General features: G+C 38.7%; 1 protein-coding gene across 3 annotated transcripts in view; it reads left to right on the forward strand.

Moving 5' to 3' along the window:
- Positions 1-24,329, forward strand: part of PRUNE2 (prune homolog 2 with BCH domain) — a 144,802-nt gene that overhangs the window by 76,397 nt on the left and 44,076 nt on the right. For 2 of the 3 annotated variants that reach the window (XM_054003857.1, XM_054003858.1), the window contains exon 1: positions 8,216-8,587. In XM_054003857.1, the coding sequence (XP_053859832.1) occupies positions 8,259-8,587 (329 nt within the window). In that variant the 5' untranslated portion in view covers positions 8,216-8,258. Of the gene's footprint in view, positions 1-429; positions 6,905-7,785; positions 8,588-24,329 lie in introns of those variants that run through there. The other variant, XM_054003856.1, reaches the window with a different exon arrangement.

The following is a 24,329-nucleotide window of genomic DNA, read 5'->3' on the forward strand; positions in this document are numbered from 1 at the left end:
TGAAAACGTACAATTTTAGAGACAGGTGGCTAATTGACTCCATTGTTCTCACAGCTAATATAAATGCATTTATTTATTTTATTAATAGAATTACCCCCTTCTAGAAATACTTTCCTAAATTAATTACATAAATTTTACTCATATTTCTTAAGGAAACAACCAAACATTTTATTTGGATTTTCTAACAAGAAGTGAACTGAAAAGTCAAATGGTATCATTTCTTACCAATCATATAACAAAGATTTTGTCTTGATCCTCTTTTGTAATACATCATCTATTTGGGGATCATAATAAAGATGCTGCAGGGAAATTGCCAAGCAATAGGTTAATAGGAAGAGACAGGAATGTCTGTATTACATGATGAGGTAGTCAATATGTGCCTTACGTCCATGACTGCAGTGACTTCTGAAATATCCCATTTTTCAACAGATCTGCTGTGAATTAGAAGAATGTCAGAATCCTTGTTTGGAGCTGGATCCTCTAGAATGTGAATGTGATGAAATTCTCATTTATCATCAAGAAAATTCTTCAGTGACCTGTGATGAAATTTTTCTTCTAATTAAGGAAGTTATAAATAGAAGGCAATCAGAAATGGTATCAAACAGTAGAACTTCTTCTACTGAAGCTGTTGCTGGAAGTGCTCCACTTTCACAAGGATCTTCTGGTATTATGGAGTTATATGGTTCTGATGTAGAACCACAGCCCAGTTCTGCCAATTTTATAGAAAATCCTCAAGATCTAAATGGGTCCATGCAAGCCCACATTGATGTTAATGTAGACCTTGTGAGTCCAGACAGTGGCTTGGCTACCATTAGAAGCAGCCGGTCTTCCAAGGAGAGTTCTGTTTTTCTTAGTGATGATAGTCCTGTTGCAGAAGGTGCCGTTTCACATCACAGTCTTCTGCCTGGCTTTGATTCCTACAGCCCTATTCCTGAAGGAGCAATAGCTGAAGAGCAAAAGTCTCAGTCAGGAAGCAATAGCGATAACTTTGATCTTTTCAATTTTGATCTGGCACCCATGGTTACAGCTCCATCTGAGTCATCTTCTCGTTCTGTTGATTGTTCCCCAGCAGATGACTATTTTCTCAATAGTGATTCATCAGAAGGGCATCAGCTCACTCTGAAGAAAAAACTTGATGAGACAAATCTATTAGAAAATGATACAGTAAAGTATTCAACTGACTTACTTGCGACAAAAATTGAGGAAGACAATCTGGCTGAATTTTACGAGGATTCAGGAGAAATGTGTGAGAAAACTTCAAGTTTGATTGATTTAGTTGAAGGTGATTCTTCTTCACCAGAATTGTCGAAATCTGCTGATTCAAGAATTCCACCAACTCCTATGAATAGTCTTGTAGATACTTCACCATTAGATAATGGGCAGCCTTTAATTTTCTCACAAGATGTCATAAAAAAAATTAATGAAATAGATGGCACAAATTACTCTCCGTCTCGTGTTAGATATGGGAGCTGGTGGGATGGCTTTGACCTAGATTCCAGAAATGCTGATGCATGGAGTTCAAGTGAACAGGAATCTGTATTTCAGAGTCCTGTCTTATGGAAAGATTCTAAAGAAAGTCCTTTGCTACGAGAACATACTGATCGAAGAGCCTCAGATTCTGTGTTCCTCCAAAAACAGCCAAAGCAAATGGAATATATGAGAGCAGGTCTATGGGATAATCAGTTTAAAGAAGATAATTGGAACCATGAGAATCAAGAGAAAAACAGTGAACATTCATGTTTGCAAACTGCTTCTTTAGATGAGACAAAGCAAGAAGTGGAGAGCTTTACAGACTTGTGGAAGGTCAGCCAGCCAACACCTGTGATGTCAGATGCATGGTGTAGTGGTGAAGGAAAAGGTAGCCACCTAGCTGGAGACTCTTACAAAATCTGGACTGAGCTTGATGAAGGAAATGCTAGTGAATCCTCAGAAAATGTATGGAACATACCCAAGCTAGATAGAGAGTTAAAATCATTGAATATTCCTGAGGAATGGGCTATATCAAAAACTGGTTTATCAGATTCTTCAGAAATCACAGTTGACAATGAAATTGAAAATCCAGATAAAGGAAGGTATTATTCAACAGAAGATCATGGAAAATCTGAAAATATATCTTTTGTTTTCAACAATATGCAAAATAATTCCAAGCTGAATACAGGGGGGGAAACAGTGTTTGGTGATCCTAAACATAGACCAAAACAATTTGAAAATATAAATACTTGGAATATGTATGATAAAAACATCAGAAAAGAAGTAACGGAAGTAGTGGTACCATGGGAGGATACCTTCTTATATAAAAACTCAGATCTTAGTTCCTCAAATATAGCGGAAGATTTAGTTGTTTCTCCACCAGACACCAATTATTCAACATCTGATTCATATATATCACCTACATATGTGGAAGATGAAAGAGAAAATGACAAAGATTTTGATGAAGAAACAGTTACTGGTAAATTCATGAACACAAATTTGGCTGAGTCAAAAGTACTTGAGAAATCAAGTAAGGAACCATTATCTCCTAACAATGTGCCTTTTTCAAATATTAGAAATACAGATATCTGGAACACTCCCCTTAATAACATCACACAGTTACAAGAAAGAAATTCTGAAGTTCCAGTTCTTTCTGTCTCTGCTAAACCTTGCCTTAACTCAGAACAAACAGCTGATCTATGTTTTTCAACTGAAACATGTAGCAGTGAAAATAACTTTCCTGTATCTAAAAGCAGAAGAGTAATACTAGCATATAATCAAACAATGAATGACTTATCACCATCACAGAATGAATTAAATACTAGACAGAGAGCAGCTGACAAGGCAGAAACAATGAGCAGTGTTCCTGTAGAAGACACAAACACCTCTATGCCAGCTTCAGAAAATGAGAATGGTTTGGATCTGAAAATATGTGACTTAGGGAGTGAGATACTTACTAAGAATGAAGCACAAAACACTGCCAGTATTGATGAAGAGCTGGGTATTCAGGATTCAGTGCACCAAGTGGACTCATGGGGTTTACAGAGTGAGCAGGGTTGTGAGGAAGGCTGGGATAATGCCACTGTCATCTCTAAGGAAGGAGAAGAATGTGAGAGAACACATGTGACAAGTGGGCAGCAGATGATTAATGACATTTGTATTAAACCAGTGCAAGAGGGCAATGAATCTTCAGGTAAAACAGATTTGGAAGAAAATGAGCCAACAACTGACATTGCCACCTTCCCAGAAAAACTGAGAAATAGTGTTTGTTTGGAAGTATTAATCACAGAGAATGTGTCATCTTCCAATCAAAGCAATCCAGTTAGTCAGGAAGAGAGAAAAGACGTGTTGCAGAACAGTTTAGAATTTTCAAGTACTTCTGAAGGAGGCAGAGATTATGAATTTTTTGATGACCCCTTACCACAAAATTACAATTATAGTGAAATGAGACAGCTGCTTTCTGAGGGAGCTGGAAAAGAGGCTACAAGTCCCAAGATGGAAAATATTTCTGGAAGTTCTGATAAGGGTAGTGATAATCCTGAAAATAATTATTCTAAAATACCTGGAAGCTCAGGTGTCTGGAATGACTCTGGAAAGAATGGTTGTGGCCAAGCCATATCAATTCCTTTGATGGACAAACCACAGGAACCTCTGGAAGAAGGGCAAGAATGCTTACATGAAGTGACTCCTAACCATCCAGACATTTGTAATTCTGATTTAGTATCTTTTAAAAATAGCTTAGAACTGATGAGGACCAATGAAAATTCTTTCACAGATGAGTTTAGGAAAAATCCTTCTGGATTTGTTAGTGTTCCTGATATTACACATATGTCTGTGGTGGAAAACTCATTTTCACTTGAAATAGCTTCTGGGAGAAATGAAAACTCTAAAAATGTAGAACCTGCTACTAATCTTTGTGGAGAGCCATTTGCAGTGCTTAATGACAACTTTCCCCAAACTGCTTGGGATTCACAGCCATGTGAAGATTTTCAGTCTCCTGGAACAAGTCCTGAGGCCAGCGAAGTCCTTGAAATAGCAAATACCACAAGCAGCCTTTCAAAAGATATACAGATCAAAAGCTATTTGGAAGAAGATAATATGTGGAGTAATTCAATAAATTATTACACACACTCAAGTGGAACAAGTCCTGACTTAAGTGATACATCTGTGAACGTGTGGGGAGACCTTCCGGTTGCTAGTCATCATGAAAGAAGCAGGGATGTGTGGGAGATGAAAAATAATACAAATTTTGCAGATTCTTTTAAAAAGCAGGAATTTGGGAATGAATTTGAAGAAGGATTAGAAACAAGCAGCGAAGGGAACAAAGTTCCTAAAAGCTTAGATTTTTGGAATGCCCATGTAGATGATGATAGTGTATCTTCTTTATCAAGTCCTGACATAAATGAGGATTCAGAGAATTCAGAGGCATGTCCAGAAGTGATTAATGAAGATTCAGTGGGTGAAAACAAACAGCATAAAGGAACTGAAAATGAAGAGCATTATGATCAGTCCAATGCAACAAGTCCTGAACCTAATGAAGACAATTTAGGTGCAAAAACTAAGGTGGGAGAGAACGTCCTGGTAAGCACCTTCAATGAAAATTCTGAAACAATTGAAGCCAAAAAGGTATTGCAGGAGGATGGGACTATTTACTTTATTGATCACAGTAGGACTACTCAATCTACTACAGGCCACTGTGAAACACCTGATGAAATAACTCAGGTCGGTATTTTCAATGAAAAAACAGATAGTGGGGAAGACTCATATTTGTATCAAATGAATGAAGATTCTGCATTAACTTCTGCTGCTGGTGATAAAGAAGAGCATTCTTCAAAAGCTGTAGATAGGTGGAGTATGTCACTGGAAACTGATTCAAGAACTAATCCAAAATCCACAGTAGGAACATCTGATTTTCTAGAAAACAGTTCAGAATGGTGGAGTTCACATCCTTGTGAAGAAAAGCAATTGGAAGATCAGTATTCTGTTTCAAGTCATTCTGTAACAAATCAGCTAGGAAACAGTAAAGAGTACTCCTGTGACTCCCCTTCACAAGATGAAGAACTAACAGAAGCACATTTCATGGATACAGGTAATGATGAAAATCCACCTGCCTCTCTGTACTCTGATGAAAAAGAAAATGAAAGACTAGTACATTCTATTAATAGTCCTGACGGTCAGATAAATGAAGACACTTTACAGTTCAATCAATTTGATTCTTTCATACCGGATAAAGAAGAAATGGAGTTGACAGAGCAGTTGTTTTCTACAGATGAAAATCAGCTGACTCCACAGAAGTCTTTTTCAGATGAAGAACAAGCTATACCAAATACAGCAGTTGAAGCAATCACTGTACTGGATCTGCCAAAAGACAATGAGAGAAATGCAAGTCTCACTCCTCAAGGACAGCAGGAGGACACCTGTGAAAGAGTAGAAGTGCACAACACCATGCCAGGTGCTTCCACTGTAGAAGACTTATCTTTTGAAATGGCAGAAAAGTCAAGTCCCGAGTGGAATATATTAGTTCCACAAACTGCACTTATACCAGATATTTTACAGGATAACACACAAGGAAATAATCAGCAGTTTTCAGTGGAACCTGACCTGTGGACTAATGCTGAGGAGATTGTCACTTTGAAATCCGATGGTGAAAATCCTGATATTTTAAGTCACTGTGACCAAGACAATGGTTCAGAGTCATCAAGCAGTCCTGATGTGTGCCAGGAATATGAAGCTAAGCATGCCTCTATTCCATCTTCTCAGATTGCAGTGGAGCCTGAAGACAGTCAGCCAATTCATACAAGATCAAATGTGAATAAAGAGGCAGATATTGATTCAAAGCGTCAGTTAGTAATGCGGAAGGTGGAGATGCACTCTGAAAATGGTAACCTCCAGGACTATGAACCAGTAAAGACCAGTGAATTCTATCAGCTTAACTCTTATAATCCTCAGGAGCCTCCTGAATTTGCAATTCCAGAAGAATACAGTCTAGAAAATAAGCTGTTTTTTGACCCTGTTGAGTCAACTGAAATTTCCAGTGAAGTTATAAAAGTGCCATCCTTAAATGTGAAAGACATGTTCCATGGAAGTTTCAGTAATGCAAACCATCAAGGAGCACCAACTGATACAGCTCAAATAGCGACCTCTCAAATGCATTTGCTTCCCATGGATTTCACTCAACCGGGCAGGGAAGAACAAAGCTTAAAAGAAATTAGTGCCTTGGGTGAAGTTGTAAAATATCCTGATACTGACCATACAGCAATAATTGGTGTTGAGCTAGATAGGTCAGAAGAATGTGTGGATGAATCTGACACAGGCATAGAACATAGCAACAGGGACACCTCAGCGACTAATGTTCTGGCAGGCATATCTGGTGGAGTGAACATACTGACACTGCCAGGCAGTGAGGCAGCAGAAGGGAAATCAAAGGATGAACAGACACTCTTTCCCAAATCCTTTCTACCTGGGGGTAATGAAGGTGATGAATCTGATTCAAATAATCAACTGTTTGATGACACAACAAAAGAGTATGAAGCTGTAATTGAAAATTATGTTCCTGTGTTTAAGGAAATACCCAATGACCAATCACCAGCGGTGTGTACTCCACCATCCTCTGCATCTTTTGATGCTGAACCATCTGGTACCAGAGAGTATGCAAACGGTGAGCTCTTGTTACAGCAGCCGTTTTATGACAGTGTTTCTTTGGAAAAACGATTGCCACTGCCAGCTCCTCTGGAAGATGCAGAGGGTGTCCTAATGACCGAAGATAAGGCATCTGAGATATCCAGAGAGTGCCTTGAGGAAAATCTCACCCCAGTACCATCACTCTCCATGCATAAAGTAACTCCCCCAGATTCTGATTTCTTGACAGGAAAAGCTGAAACAGAAACAACTGATCCTGACTCACCACCAGGTGGAGATAGAAGATCATGTGATGGTAAGAAAATCTGCTTTCCAGGGCAAATACATAGGACAGAGAAAGGAGGAAGTATTTCTATGAAGCCTATGAGGAGGAGGCTTTGAGTGAAGTGTGGAGTTTATGTGTCTCCCTAATGTACAGAACATGTATTGTGGGAAGAGCTCTAGTGTCATTCTCTCAGATGATGCCTTGAAGAGGCTACCTGAAACAGAGGTTAGACAGAGTTAAAGGAATAAAATAGGTGTTTATTAAAAGGCCTTCAAAGGATACATCTTCAGCAGTACAAAACCCAGCCATGACTACATCCAAGATGGGTCATGAGTTTTCACACTTTTATAAGTTTTGGTCCATTTACGTATTGGGGTTAATTGTCCAATTACAGCTTCAGGTTATGAAGTCCCATCCTCCCAAACTGCTCTCCTCCATTTGCTGTTGTTGACACTTCTTGGACCTGAGGCTGTAATGGGGTCCTTGGTTCTCAGGCTGGAAAAGGATTGTTTTGTCTAACTAAACTGTGAGGAGAACTTGCTAACACTTTATATGAAGTTCAGAGCTATATACTAATGCAGTACCGAATCTGGAAAATATGAAAGCTAAAGCTTAAGGCATCACAGAAAAATCTAAAGCTTTTAAACAGTGTAGTAATATAATTTCTGTTGTTTGTACAGGGCCTAGTCTTTGGGACACTGAATTGTTTGTGCCTTGGGGATGATTGCTGTGTTAATGTATAACCTTTAACAATAATGATGATGGTGATGATGTTATAAAATTCAAGTACACATTAACAGAGCAAAGCAAACTGAAAAGAGCTTTATCTCACAGTCGTGATTAAAGCATATTATGGTGACTAAATCAGTAATTCAGGATTAAAAAGAGTTTCTATTTGCCTGTTCTTTTAGAAGCTGGCACTGACTCCCAACTTTGTAGGAAGGAAAAGCTGAGAAATTCCTATAAGAACCCTGAACTGGAAAGTACAGACAGTAAAGAAGATGTGAGGTTGCAGGTGCTCCCAGCCTCACTGGAGATGGATTACATCCTTGTTACTGAGGAAGAAAATACACCTGCAACAAGTGATACCTTTGAAAGAAGCAAAATTAATTTTGCATTTCAAGAATCCCATGAAGGCTTTTCACCAAGCTCCTTGGATGCCTTTCAGGCAATATCCATTTCAAATGAAAGCAAAGATCATCTTGTTTGTGGGACTGGAGGGGATGCTGTTCACTTAGAAGAGAAAAATTCTTCTCTTGTGCCTCAAAAGCTGGATGGTGAAAGGAAATCACAAGAAAGCTGTGGGCAGGATGAAGGTTGGATTATATTGGGACAAAATGAAGTAAGTGACATATCACCTGAAGAAATTTCTGCCAAGACAGAGATGCCAAAATCAGGGTCTGGACATCCTGGTGAAGAACTGGCATCTGTTGTAGTGCAGGAATTGATTTTTGACACTTGTACAGAATTTCAGGTAGAAACTCCCCTTCAGAAATATTTTGAACATGAAAGCTGGTCTTCTTCATGTGGCCTGGCTTCTGAGAATGTGAGTTTGGGCATTGCAGGAACATCAGAGTTCCATGTAGTTGGTGGTGATAGAACATGGGAAGCAAATTCTCAACAGAGGCTTGGGAATAATGTAGCAACAGAACAAGAAGTGAAGGAGGAAACAGTTCTTCTCAACAGTGACAGAGAATTGAATCAAAAATCAGGGTAAGTAAAAAATCAACCTATTTTCTTTCCAAAGTCTTCTGTTCATTTGTTACTTATGTTATTGAGGTGTGTGCCATTATGAATAGATGGCAAGACTTTCAAGTCTGAAGTATGCATTTACAGTATTTAACCATCAATGTATTACTTCCTTTCTGTAAACAGATTGTTGGTTCTTCATTGCTTGATATGACCCAAATTAGGGTTGTTTTGCAATTGATTTGAAGGTTACTTTCTTGCAGGATTAAATCTATCTTCCTTCATTGAAATCCCACTGATTGTATTACCTACCTTTAAATCTGAAAGAGATATGGCCAGGGCATACAGGCCCAAGCCAGATATTGATGATGTTGCCATAATATGATGAGATTATGGAAGGATTGAAGTAAAGTACTACCTCTGCCCAATGCAAAACTGCTGAAAAGGAAGAAGTCAAGGCCCAGAGTCAGAAAAATGTGCTGCTTGTAGAGGAAAGAAAAGCATGAAGGGAAGTTGTGGTCTTTGTGATTATTTTCAAGTTCTAGACAGATCAGAGGAGCATTTATGACTGTTGGAATTGAACTGGTAATTGAAGCAGAGCGAGTACATATGGACCTGGTTTTGGGTGGACATGCAGTCTCTGTGCTGGCAGTATTCCTCCTGCCAAGTGACTCTTTGCTGTGTCATCAGATGGAGTGAGGGGTGGCCCTCCTGACTCCATTTACTGTAGTGTATTGGATAGGGTGCTTCTGTTGTTGATCTCTCTTCTTTTGCAAACAGCAGGCTGCCATCAAGGGAGAGGAAAATCTTCAGAAGTGTTAGCAGAAAATGAGCACTCATCAGACCTGCAGAGCCTGAAGTAAACCAAATACTGAGTGCTTGACCTTGAAACTAGCCAAAGTATGGTGGGTTGGCACAGCATTTCTGTTGCACCCAATCCTCTAAGCGTCTAAATTCCATTCCAGAAGGAAAAGTAGAAATTTTGAAATGTCCTATAAAAGAGAAAGCTGGGAAAAGCCAAACAAGCAATATTTCCAAGCAGCTGTTTTGCATGCATGTTGTTGGGTGGAAGGGTAGCTTAGGATCTGCAAATCTAGGAAAGCTAGATGTCCTTTGACTTGGAGGTGCTTTGATTGTTAACCCTGGAAGCCATTTTTCAAACTCTGCAGGCTTTCACTGGGAGTTCATTAAAAACAACTAATTTCAATAAGTAAAGATGCTTTTTTGACAAACCATGCATTTCTAGTTAAAAATCTTAGAATCATGAAATGCCTACCGGTTCTGCTCACAGCCAATAATGACTGGGACAGGAAACAGGAATAGTTGTTTAGGGGTGCTGGCTTGCAGGCTTGCAGGTCTGATGTAAAGAAATTGTCTGTTATTTCCTCTGTCTCCCATAAAGCATTTTAAATTAAAACCAGGTAGATGCTGACCCAGTCTAAGTCACACTGATTAAGCATCCTAGAGGTTGACTTGTCATACTTACATTCTCATGATGTTTTTAGAGAGGAAAACTCTAGGTATCCGATTTAGAATGATTTGTAAGTAAACCAGCACATTTTTGACTTGAGATAACTTTGATGCAGTATGACTCTTAGTTAGACACCTCAGGAAGAAAATCTGATTTTTGAACTTAGACTGGTACTAGAGAAAACATTTCTATGCCGTGGATTTATAGGGGTGGGTTAGCATCTTACTGCTATAAATTGTTATATCCGTTTTGAGAAGAGCTCTGCTGTTTTTTAGGAACTTCAGCAAATCCTGAAGTGCCACTCAACAATAGTTCACATTGGAGTTTTGCATGCAGTATATTCACTATTCTTAGAACTTAGCGTATTTGCTCAGACTAATTCCTACATTAAAATCCAAAATTGGACCGTGTTAATGTTCTTGTGTTTTCAATAAAAATTTAAATGCATGATGGAATATGGGGCATCCTGCAATAAAAAGATAAAATAATTCTTGGTATAGAATATGTATTCAGCTTCCACATTAACAATTAATTGTGGGAGCATGGAACCCTTAAAATCTACTTTGCTTTGGGTTTAAGTTTTCTTTCTTGGGAAGTTGTAAACTTTAATGGAAGTTTTTTCTAACATTAATGCTATTTAAAGTAATTAATCCTCTTCTGTGAGGATTTTATATGTAATAGAGATTGCTTTTGTCATGTGGTTTTCCCCTCAGTTTCCCCTCTGCTTGGTAGTTATGTTCAATAAAATTAAGCTTATATTTTTGGTCAGTTAGGTAAAGACTTCAGACTTCCTAGGAGAACAGACATATGCGTCCCTGTGCATGCCCACAGCATGATCACAGAGGCCTTGATTCCTTTGAAACCAAAGCAAACACACAAAAAAATACTATGATGAAACACATATAGGAATCATTATTTCTAGATTATATGCCCATTTAATGAAAGCTCTTACATAAACAGCTGAAAAACTAGCAACTGACATGGTAGAAGTGTGTAATTAGAAATGCTTTCTTAAGGTATTTAATTGACAGTTTTAAAAACAGAAGTTCCTTCTTAAAACATAACTCAGTATGCAGCTTTTGACTTTTTAGTCTGAAATTAACTGCCCTTCATTGTCACTGATGTTTAAAATAATGTGATGCAACAGAGCTGCCAGCCTATGGGAGGTTAGTGAAGAAACACTGGTGTCATCACATAAGAGAAGAAACTAAGGCTTTCCTGATTGTTGCAATTCAGTTTCTGGAAGGCACCTGATGGTGCTATAAAGAAACTCTTCTAGTGTGAAGGTGGTGAGGCGTTGGAACAGGTTGCGTGGAATAGCTGTGCATGCTCCATCCTTGGAAGTGTGCAGAGCCAGGCTGGATGGGGCACTGAGCAACCTGGTGTATTGGTAAGTGTCCCTTCCCCAGTCAAATGGGTTGGAACCAGGTGATCTTTGAGGTCCCTTCCTACCCAAATCATTTTGTGGTTCCATCATCTTAGAAAAATAAAAAAACTTATCATTTGTGTTCAAACTCAAACCCAGCCAATGAACAGCTGATTTAGTAGTCCAAAGTTCATGAAGGCACTTACTTAGTAACTGTCTTGTAATCCCTTTTATATCTATATGCCCCTGTTTAGGAAAAAAAAGAAAAAGTTCCTACTTGTACTGTGTAGGTTCCTTTTGTAGTGGAGTGAAGGTCAGTGAAGGATGCAGTTTGCATTGTTTTCTGCTGTCATCCAGCAGATCTCTGCCACTTCTTCTAATAAAATTGCCTGTTACAAGGCAAGAAGAGATGTTTGAACTCTGATGGCTGAAAACTTCAAGCTTTCTGCATTTAAGGGTGCCAACCCTCAAGTAAACACCTCGTTTGACCTGAGACCTTGGAAAAGGCTTCAAAAATTGAGTGATAGCACAGTAACAGTGTGTGTGTAGTGTGGATAGTATTATGTGATCTCATAGGGTGAAAAAGCTTAGATTTAGGATTTTAGTATATGGTGATATATGGGAGCCAAGATGGAGAATTTTGGGTGTGGGTTAGTTGTCTTTTTTGCACCTTCTTCTTCCTTCTTCTTGAACCTTGGTGGTTTTCTCTAATTGGGTGAAAGATATCCGCCATTTGGGTTTCGGGTGATCATAATTGGGTTAGAAGTATAAATAATATAGATGTCAACTGTTTATTGGATAACTGGGAATTAAATAGCCTTGAATAGACACCATTTTAGCTCACTTTCTCAACTTGTTAGAGAGTGCTCACATCTCGTGAGTTTGTAATAGATAGGATAATAAACTTCAGAGTGAGACTTCAAAAACAACATCTCCTGAGTTTTATTTGCCCTGACCTTGGAGCGAGAAAGAGCCTGGTATTCCAACAAAGAGGGAATTATGGTTTTAAAACAGAAAGCATTAACAAAAACCAGAATAAAGAAGTGCCTTAAAATCTTGATGTTTGCTAGTCACTGTGCCCTTCATCCCAATGTCACACATAATACCTCTCAAAGGTGTTTTAAGTAAGTCTGTGGCTAGGGGTGAAGTTCTTCCATCCTCTCCTGTTTTATTTCTGCAAGGAAAAGCTTCAGCAGAGAGTGAAGAATAAGGATATTTACTAGTATTAAAACACTGGAGAAAAGACATCAGCTTATCTCAGAAATACACAAACACCAAAAGTAACAAACCCTAGAGCTTCTTCGGACTCCTAAAAAAAGTGCAAAAACATTTGATAGCACATTACTAATGTCAGTCTTTCTGGAAAGAAAACAACTTTTTATACAGCATGTTAGGTGGGCAGGATTACATACTTTGCTACTGCTGACTAGAGGTATGCCAGCAGAAAAATTTATGAAGACAGGAGATAATTTTCTTCTTGATAAAAGGTGTCTTGTTGTACTGAGCTATGTGAAAGTTTCCGGCGATGAATTGGTCAGGAGGCAGAGGGAGAACACTGCAGATGGCTGTGCTAGTTTTTACCCAGCATATTCCTCAAAGTATTTTAGTGTCTGTGTATACCAGATCATTCTTGCTTTTACCTTTGTGGTAGGGCAGTATTATCCTTTTCCTTATTAGAAAGAGTTAGAAAGAGCTGAGCAAAATACTATTAAATGATGTATTGATTTGAGGTACAAGAAGCAGTGAGAAGAGTAGAAATAAGAACAGAGATATTTGGAAGGTTTGGGGGAGAGCTTAGAAAACTGGTGGCAAAACTGAGCAGAAGATAACTTCCTTTGAAGAACTACCACAATGTATTTAACCTGTTAGAATAAGACTTCAAAAGAAAGCTCCATTTATCTTTCTGATAGCATTTTCTCGAAGTAACAGGAATAATTATTTTCTGCTCACATGTATAATGATGTTTTGGAAAAGATAGTTCTTCCACCGCCTCTGTCTGAAATATCCCTCTGTGACCACTACCATACTGCTGGCTATTAAAATTGCCCAGTAGAGAAAGCAATCCAGTGTTTTATTAATAGAAAACCCTGCTTTCATCACATTCCCCTGTGCTTGCCAGTGAATAAAGATAATTAAATTTAATTAAAGAAAAACATGTGACTGTTACAAGGTTAATAAGAATTCTGAGATGACTCTGCTGTCTCTGTGACTTAGTCAAATACAAATAAATCTCAAAGCCATATTTGAGTCAATATCAATGCCCAGTACTGAAATTAAATACTGACAGACTGGACCCAGGAAAAAATTCACATTGATTCCAGTGACCAAAGGTTTCACCAAATATTTTCTCAAAATGTCTCTTCTGTCATCCCAAACCTAGAATAAGGCAGTGAGTTAGGGATCCCAGGTTTGCCTTACTCTTTTATGGACAAAGCAGGGTCGTATAAATATAGGATTCTTAAAGGCTTGAAAATCTGTTGTAAGAAAAAATGAAGTAACATTTACTTCCCTTTGGATATCTGTTTCCTTTTTTTCTTGGAAACCTGTGGGGCTGCCATCTTTCACTTCTCTCAGGATTGTTTATTAATTGGCCAGATTCACTGGAAAGCAGTTCCAGGCACTCTGGGGACAAGGCATGATGCTTCAGTTATGTTTCCAGCTCCTGCTGAATTACAAAATTATGGAAATGGGAATTGAACTTAGGTCTCCTACTTGGCAGCACAAAGCATGACATCTGACTTGACACAAAGACCATGCTTTAAAGGTTAAAAACCAAAGACGTAAGTAAAGCAGCAACAACTGAGAAGATTGCTTGTAGGAAGGTTCTGATGATCTCATTTTTGTAAAAACAGCTTTAATATTTACATGGCAAATATCAAGACCTTTATAAAAATCTTTTAAGAAGAAAAGAACAGCACTTCACTGACTGAAAAACAACTTCAAAAGGGAAAAAACCCACAACTTACTATTATTTACTAATTGTACTGAAATTTTAATTAAGTTGTGAGATTGGCCTGATAGAGCCACTTTCTTAAAGCAAGAAGACCTGGACTTCGTTAGTATGGTTTAGCGGTTAAATGAAAAAATCCCTCACTATTAAAAGCACCACTGTTTTCTTACCTAATTAATTATATATTCCAATCAATGTGATCGATGACAAGAGACTTCAGCCTAAAGTGTTAACAAGCTGTGAAACATTAATCCTGTGCACATAGACCTGACTTTGACAGTGAGCCTCAGTGAGGTAAGTGGTCCCAGCAGAGCATCTGTTAAGGAGTCCATGAACTGGTTCTGGCCTTTGCACAACGAAGGGCACAGGAAATGTTGTGGCAGCAAATGACTGGACACTGAAAGACACAGAAGGGGTCTGATGATTCTGCTGGATGACCCCCAGAATTTTGCACACACAGACTGTGAGGGCATAAAAGCCCAGAGTTTCCTGTGTTTGGGGTCCTTCCTCAGAGGCACCCAGCTCAAGCTGTTCTTTCGTTGTTGCACCATTAGGTTATTTTAAGGATTGAGACTCCTATGGGAAGCATGGGTTTGCACCGGTAAGGAAACATGGTCTGACCACGTGCGTGTGGGGTCCCAGCTCAGGTGCTATGAGTGTGACTGCCAGAATGGCTCGTGGATGGTCAGGCAGGGAAGTTTCCTCAATAGCATCCGAAAATCTCAAAAATATTCTGTGGTACTCTGCGCATGGAGAATTAAGAACTTGTTTTCTGCCACATTACTAATTTCTCAGCTTCACTGTAATCTTGCTACTAATGACTTCTATTGTACATAAATAATTTATAGCTTTATTTCTGGGATACAGGAAGTCTGGGAATTACAGACTTTTGGGTCCATGATTACTGGGTTTATGAACTTTTGATTTTAAATGAAATAAATCTTGGCCAGTTGAAAAGTACTAGAAACATCACCATCACTGGAAATTTTACCTACAGCTAGGTGACAGAAACATCAAAGATAACGTGTCTGCAGCACTGTACTCTTTGGAAGTATACTTTCATACCAGTGATGATTTTTAAATTTCTTGAAATGCTTTGTATTTATCTGTTTTCCTTTAAAATAGCATGTGGGACTTAGTTACCAGGATATGTGTTGCAGATAATGACCACTTTCTCTGTAGGATTACTAACACCATGAAGAGCAAGGTGGGAGCCACTGAAGTGTAATTTCCACTGTGCTGTAGCTGTCCGTGGAGCTGTACTGAAAAGAGAAAACGGGGTTAGGCTTTTGTTTGGTTTTGACTGTTTCTGGCTAAGCAGTCAGACGTGAAAGCTTCTCCAGTTCTCATTGTTTTCCAGGAGTATCTGTGCAGTATGAAGAGAGAAATCAGTTGAAGGTTAGGTTGTTCTAGGATCTAGTCCCTGCTGTAGGGATTAGGATTGGAAGGTGTTTTGCATTTGGAAAGAAACCTGGATTTTTTAGGGACCCAACTCACAACAGACTTTTTATAAAAGGAGACTGTGAGACTATACTGCCTGGGAAGAAATATCCTTTCTTTCCCTAAGAAGCATAATCAGGACCACAGGCTGTGGGCTTTGCTTCCTGCTGCACATAGTTTGTGTTTTCAGAATCTACTGTGCCTTCTGAATTGGTGGTTGTTGGTGTTTTGGTTTTTATATTTAAATTTGCACCTGCATTCCCATTGCTAAATTGCAAACGGAAAAAAATTATGCAAACCATGCCTGAATGTGCATGTGCTCTATAGCCATCAATGCAAACAGAAATGAGGGCTGAGATAAGTTGAATCCATAGGAACTTTTGTCATGCAATCGCAGCATAAGCTTTCCTCAGGCAGTGAAATGAAGCAGCAGGGAGCCTTTTTGCTGCCGGCTCACTCACTGCATCAAAATTTGATGATGCTCCGAGGAAGCTCCACAGAGAACGTGAAAAAGAATGGTAATTTTCACGGCCGAAGCACAGCTCCGCATTTGTTTAGGTGCGCCTGTAACCAAAGCGCTGTAGCTGCTGGCTGACACAGCCGGCTGTGTGAAGGCAGGTGATCACCCTTATGTAGCAGTACCACTGCCCACGTGACAAGAAAATGGTGGAGGATCCGTATTCCTAGTAAACTGCTAGAGAACGACGGATGCTGAAGTGCAGCAGTGAAGCATCTTTACTATTTTTGCAGTAGAGAGGCCTTTTCAAGTCTTCAGAAGGTAAGCTCTCTTGGCTCGAGCGGCAGATGTGCAGAAGATTTTCTGGTTAGCGGCTCTTTATTGCAGTTACTTTAGACAGAAAAAGGGTAAGTGTTAGCAGCATGATGCAAAGCACTCCGGACCTCATTACTGAAAACAGGGCAGCTGTATTTTAATTCTGTTGCAGCTTTTCATGAGAGAAGCTTACATCAGTTCAGGAGGATTTCTTTTATCTGAGCACAGGCATGGTATTTACAATTAGGAAACAAAACTTCACTGCAAAGTCACCTAATGTACTAGATTATTTTCAGGTTTTTTTTGCCTAGCTCTGAGGATACAATGGGCAAAAAGGGATGAAAGGGCATTGCCAGCATATATCTTGCTTTTAAAAGTGCTTAATTACTGGTAGCTCCACTGTTTGTGACAGCTCTCATTGTAGGCTACTTGGCATTATAGTTTTGGGGGTTTTTTCCCTATCAACTGAAGCATATGATTTTTTAATTTTTTGCAATGTCCTCTTAAAATGTTGCAGTGAACAGTGTATGTAATTTTTGAAGGTTAACTGATGAAGAATGCAGCAGTAATCTCATTGGTAAGGGATTCAAATACTGCTAAAGTTGGTTTGTGCAGGCATTATTTTTTTAAAAAATTAATTATAGGCGCTTGATTCAGCTCATTCAGTTACTTGCTATTCTGTCTGTGATGAACGAATGAAAATATTCATCAGTTCCAAGTATGGTAAGCACATAAATGATAGTGATGCTAGTGATATACAGGAGATGTTGAAATACACAGAATGTAAAAATATTGGCTACTTAAATCAACTTTGAAAGGAAATGTATGCAGGCTTTTTTCTTTGCCAGAATTCTTCTAAGGGGGCTAGGGAAGGGAAGGAGGGGCAGGCAGAGATGTAATAATTGGATTTATGTATATTTACTTGGAAAGCAGAGCTGTTTTGAGAAAGGGAGGATGCACACAGCTCTAGCAGCACTATCAGGAGGCATTAAAACAACTGTGGAGGTCAGAGCAGGGAGCAGTGCACACCAATCCTTACCCTGCCAAACGTTTCTTTCTTCCAGGCTGCCATGTTCATTCTTTTACTCTCAGCAACGCTCTTCACTGATATATTATGTGGGGTAGGAATGTACAAAGATCTAAAATAGCTTTTTTTCCCTGGCTTTGATTAGTCTGGTTTTTTGTTTGGCCATGCATAAATCTGGACAGTAGAAAATTAATGTAGTTAGAGACAAATCTAGTTTTTGCATACATTAAAAACCTCATGCTACAAGCAGTCTGTTGCAGTTTTGTGGCATCTCTGTATAGAATTCAGCAATAATAAGAGAACAGTGTTATTTACAGCTTGTAATATATCTATAGGAAAAGGCATACCAAAAAAAAAGCCATCTTAAAGCTCCAGTCTTTGTTTGGGCAAAAGTAGCAGCTTGCAAAACCTAGTAAGAGAGAACGTATAGATGAGAATATGTTTTTGAAAGCGCCTGTGAATATTGATAAGGCTTTTTTTTAATCACTGTAATGTCTTCAGGATTGGAGACACTTCTATCATGTCCTGCATAAATACCAGAAAATAACAGTGCTACTGCAACAACAAATAATACCGAGGCAGGGGAAGGTGGGAGCGACATTCCAGTTGCTTACCAGATTTCATAGTTTATCTACTTGGTTTTTCCTTTGTACAGTGAAGGAAGTGGTTTAATTGTTACGGGATTTTAAGAATTAACTCATTATTAGTTCTTTATATATCTTAGTTTGTGTTCTTATCTACAGCCTTGCACCTATGAAAAATCTATGACAGCAGCAGATGGGACTTCTATATTTTAGGCTAACAGATGAAACCTGACTGTGTCCTACACACTGGCAGCAGACTCTAAAGAGCTGTCTGCTGGGCAATAGCTCAGCAGGATATACCATTGCCCGCTTGTTGAAAGTAGAGCATATAGCTAACCTTGCCCATGTATTTCCCCACCTGTAATACGTAAGTGCCATGTGGAAGAAGGAGGAGCCCCATTTTCTCTCCTCCTGAATATTACTTAGTCAGTTTGGCATTTCCTGTCACTCTGACTCTTTCACAGCATTTTTGCTATGACTGACATTACTCTTTCCCACACTTGGGCTGGCTTTTATCTTCCTACTGCTCCTTGTGGTACTTCCAACTCAATGACAGAGTTCTGCTTCTGAAGATAACTGGTGGCTTTCTGCATCTCCCATCTCTCTTTACACATGCCTTTTAGACCTGCCAGCTGCACGGTCTAACAGTCTTTCCTGCACCTAAAACCTCTTGCCAGAGCAAACAAGCTGCAGGCTTGCATGTTTTCCAGTGTTACTGCTTCTGTAGAGCTTGTGTGTCCTGATTAGGAGTCTTCCCTGACTCATGTTTGGGACTTGTATTTTTCCCAAACTGATAATTTCCTAGTATGGATGGGAATTGATTTCAGTTACCAATTTACACCCAATAGGATATTTCCATTTTAATTTTCTGGCTAAAATTCCCACTCTACATTCTTCATTGTCACTTAAATTCCCCTAATGTTTATTGCATCTCCAACAACTGTAGCTTTAAGAGGCACTAAAGTTTGACATTAACACCTTTTCAGAGCCTTTTCTTTAGGTCACCCATAGCCTAGACAGGGAAAATGCATCTTTTAGTTATTTCTGAGTTTGTAGTAGGTCAGCTAGGAATCTAAATTATAATAACATTGAACACTGTAAGTTGTGAAATCATTGATACATTAAGTGGAAAAGATGGAATGGTAGACATTTGGCAGTACAGTGACACACATGTGAGAAGAGAAAGCAAAGAATTTCACAATATTTAAGGTATTGAGGAAATAGAAATATTTTGAGGATAGGGAATGAGATGATTAAATAGGACCAGAGAAAAGCAGTATGAGGGGAGGAAAAGACAGAAGTCATACAATATTAAAAAAAAAAAAAAAAGTTGCCATGTATCTTTTTCTATCTATCAACATATTGTCCAAAAGCTGAGCTTGAAATCAGAAGAGTGTTAGCAAAATGCTAATACTTTAATGGATGGATGAAAAAAAAAAATCTGTACATCTTGATGTTAAGTGAATTCTTGTAATTAGCAGCTCTAAAAGTCATCATCACATTTTACCACGTGGGCAGGACATACTTTGCCTGTTGTAAGATGCTTTGTTAAAGCATTTTGTTCCAGCCTAGTTCAGGATGGTAATAAGTACCATCAGCACTGTACATGTCATCACCTGGACATGCAGAGAAATAAGTCCATTAAGCAATGCAAGAAATTGCCAATATTATGGGAAAACCAAGTGGTAAAGAGAAATAGCCACTGAACTTCAGGTACTAGCTCAGTTTCAGAACTAATGGTTATGAATAATGGTTAAGAGCAGTGTGAGGCATTTTTGCATGTTTTCATTTGGAAACAAATGTGCTTGATACGGTGTAGATTGTTATAGTTGGAGGGAATTTCCCACAAGTGGAGAATAGACAAGTTCAGTGGGGTATAAAAATTAAAACTTCCTAAAGATTTTTTGGCTTCTGATCCTGCAACCTCTCCCCTGTTAACTACTCTCAAATCATTAGCATACTTCCTGAAAGTGCAGATGGCTGCACTGGGTAGAAGGTGCACCCTGCTTTTTCAGGTGCTTCTGACATGCCAGTTACATCATTTGGAGCTGCAGGTATTCTGATGGTTGGTCCTGACCACACAATATGGCAGGAAAATGGTCACTGTGAGCCACACATTCAGGAAGAGAAACTGGTTTAAAAGTTAGGAAAACTAAAACTGAGTTTTCTCAGGGAAGAATTAATTGCTCAATGAGAGTGGAAGGTAGGAATCAGATCCCTGGTATCTTAATAAATTTTAAAAATATAATTTAAAAAGAAAACGTATTTTCAGGTTATACTTAAGATTCTTTTGAATCAGATTGATTTGATTTCTACTTTCTCTGCTGGCATTACCGTGTTGCATTTGTAATGTAATAATAATTTCAAGAGTGGTTGTTGATTAACAGATCATCTAGATATGTGGAATATTATCTGTAGAATAATAACAACATCTATTGAAACATGCTTTCTAAATGCTGATACTGCTTTGAACCTACACAGCATATTGCCAGACTTTGTGATCTTTCAATATTGATGGAGGAGCACCCATCTTTGTGTTGTTAATTCTGGTGATTTTCCACTGTTTCAGTAAAGATTAAGGAGCATTGATCTAGGCACCTAACAGAGAACAACCCCTGCTCTTAGGGCAAAACTGTGTGGTGGTATACAAGTGCAATGCTAAGTAAAGAAATAGATGTCAAGTGACATGTTACCTTCTGCTTTTGCACACAGAATATTGTCTTAAGAGGATATTATTAAAATGGTAATATTAGGAACCTCGCAGGTTATGCATTTCTCTGTAAGAGGCATAGTTGGAGACAGTGCTATTATATGGATGCTTTCCAAAAGCACCACCCTAAAGAATTTGTCCATCGTGTCCATGTTTATGCCATGATGTTGTTATGTGGTTTTGGAGACTCTAGGACCTGCTGCTGGCAGCATCAGTCTGGTTTGCATTTCTAAGTCCCCATTTCAGCAAGACATCTAGATTTGGAACTTGAATTTCCCTCATCTTATATTAAGATGCATTTTTATTTCATGTGTCTGGAAGTCACATATAATCGAAGAAGGCTCGAGCCCTGGATCTGTTCCATAGACCTTCCTGATCCATGGGCATGTACATAGAGGTTGATGAAATAGCCTAGTGAAATCCATTATCCCTCTTTGCTTGGATTTGTCCCTTCATGGCTCTCTGCATCCCTCCATGGCTTTTCCTGTTTCTCTTGTGCTGTGACACAGGGAGGGAGCTGCCAAAGGGTCAGGACAGACAGCGTGTGCCTGCCTAGCAGCAGTAAAAGCAGCAGCATATGCTTAAGAACAGCAACTTTTTTTTTGGCAGTCTTAAGCTGATATGAGGAGCCAGGAGAGCCTACCACTATGACTGGCTTCCTGGAATAAAATGAGGCTTATAGTATAAGTTAGAAAAGAGGAACGAGGGAAAAGATGGGTAGATAAACAGACACTAAACAATGAATTTGATAGGAGACTAGGAAATTCTTAATAAAGAATGGTTAAAAAGGTATTCGATGGGTCTAAGTGAGAATTTTAACATGTTTTCAAATCTTGTGACTGTATAAGGACTTTTCTACAGAAAGAATATTGCCTCTTATTATGCCTAACATTTTCATTCAACTCCCATGCTGAAAATGGAGCAAAATGTTAGCATATGAAAACTGAAGTATAAAAACCAAGGAACTTATGGTTTTTCTAATATTTAGTATTGGCTTATTCTGTGGCTTTCATAAATCACATATATTTTTGTAAAATATTATTATGAGCATGTAATCTACTAGGCAGCAAGCAGTATGACAATGATGAGTTATCATTTGCATCTATAGACTTTTCCTAAACTAATTTGTGATTAAGAGCTACAAAATAAAGAGCAATAGAAACACCGTTAATTTCTAACATCGCTGAACATTTCTATGGTTGCTAAATTCAGGTCTTGGGAGGTTATAAAATTAATCAAGTTTTATAAGTCACCTGTATACAGTATAATTATTTTACGCAGCTGTGAGTAAAAGTAATTACTTTTTTCTAGTCTCAGATATCCTGGAGTGGATTCCTTCCAAAACACTCATTTTCTTGGTATATGGATAGAGCTGAAGCATAATCTCTGACTGATACTGACTAAATCTTGCACAGTGTATGTCACTTTGATTTGTTGCATACTGTTCTGCAGTTTTGGGGTCATTAATTCTGCTGAACCTAAAAAAATCATGCTGCAGTCTCTTTTATCTCTGAATAGGTATCTGCATAAATTACTGTTTATTGTCTGGATTTTCTGTAGCAGAGGACTAGTTACAGGAAGTAATTTTGGGTTTAGTGGGTACGACTAATGTTCTTTCTTTCTGTTTCTTCCTGTGTATTTTCATCAAAGTTTCTTCACACTAAAGCCCACTATTTTGTCAGTTGTTATTTCTGAAATCCATACATTAACTCTGTATTTCCTAAAGCATCTCCTTTTGGCTGTAGACACAGTTGATACTGAAGTGTGGAATGCCCCTGTTCCTAAGAGACAGGAATTTGATCTTACCTCTCATGTGTTGGTAGTAACTCCTCCCTTGACCCAAACCCTAACTGCAATAAAAAACCCCACAACCCTGCCTTTGCCTGGTCTTTCTTCTCCATCCCTCCCTCCTCCCCAGGGGTAATAAGTGGATTCTCGAGCTTTGTGAAACAAAGACCCGTCTCCTTTGTTCCCATGCCCAGCGCCAGCAGCTGCACCCTCCCTGGACATGAGCAACCCAGTTGCAACGCACTGCAATACTGAAGTATGTCCATCATTTCTCTGACTTTGCAGAACATTGCTACGTGTGTAACCTGGACAATAAGCATTAAAACTCAAACACATGTAGATTATATTGGGATTTGTTATTAGTCCATTAGTGTTAAAGGTCTCGGAAATAACACATCTCAGTTATAACAGTTTATGGAGTTACATCTACAACTGGAAGATGATGGACAGACTGACTTTCTTCTCTGAGCACTCCAAGTAGTAAAAGCAGGAAGTAGACATTTGTTGTTCTTTTTTAAAATGCTGTTGTAGTGATGGTCTACAAACCTGTAATATCTTTTCTGAACAGAAATGGCACAGAAATTACAAGCCAGAAGTGTGGAGTCCTATGAAAGAACGCAAAAGATATGCTGTTTGGATATAAATGCAAAACAGCAAAACAGTTTATTTTTCAAAAATGAAATAATATATCAAGTGTTTAATTGTGATAACAGAATGTAGGTTTTGCTGTTCTCTTATATAAGGTGAATGTTGGAGTAGTGTCCTGGTTTTGACTGGCATAAAGTTAATTTTTTCTCAGCTAGTACAGTGCTGTGTTTTGGATTCATTATGAGAATAATGTTGATAACGCACAGATGTTTTAGTTGCTGCTAAGTAATGCTTACCTTAAGTCAAGGACAATTTCGGTGACTCATGCCCTGCAAACAAGCAGGTGCACAGGAAGCCAGGAGGAAGCATAGCTGGAACAGCTGACCCAAGCTGATCATAGAACATCATGCCTGGTGTATAATCTGGGGAGTTACCCAGCAAAGGGGGGACCGATTGTGGCTCAGGGGTGGAGTTTGGCATGGTATGGTGGATGTTGAGTAATTGTATTGTTCCTCATTAAACCCCCAAGTCTAACTTTGTATTCTCCACTCCATCCCACTGGGGTAGGGAAAAGTGAATGTGTGCCTGTGAGATGCTTAGTTGCCAGCTCAATTTAAACCATGACAGGTAGCTACAGAGATGGGTGATAGCAAAACACCCTTGTAAATCATGTATTTGGTAACATATTTTGGCTCTAAATTTATAGGCATTTGTATAATTGTAAACTGAAGAGGAATGGAGCAGTTAAGAAAACATTTTTTGTAAACATATGCTTGATGTAAATTGCAGTTTGTGGAGTGTTTGAGCGATTGCTTTAGGTTCTTCTAAGGTTTTTAATTGCTTCTGAGTAGGAAGGAATTCTTGTTTTGTCTGAAAGAAGTTAGACATCTTCCAGGTGGGGTCAAAATGATGTGAAACCCATCAGACAGGCCAGAGATGGGTTTACAGAAGATACTGCATACTCTGGCAAAACACTTAACTCTCCTTAATGCTAAGGCACTTTCAGACAGAGCTGTGCTGAGCCTCAGTAGACAGGCATTGCTGGATAAATGCCAAGGGCTTTTTCATAC

The sequence above is a fragment of the Vidua macroura genome, chromosome Z (assembly GCF_024509145.1).
Source record: "Vidua macroura isolate BioBank_ID:100142 chromosome Z, ASM2450914v1, whole genome shotgun sequence".
NCBI lineage: Eukaryota > Metazoa > Chordata > Aves > Passeriformes > Viduidae > Vidua > Vidua macroura.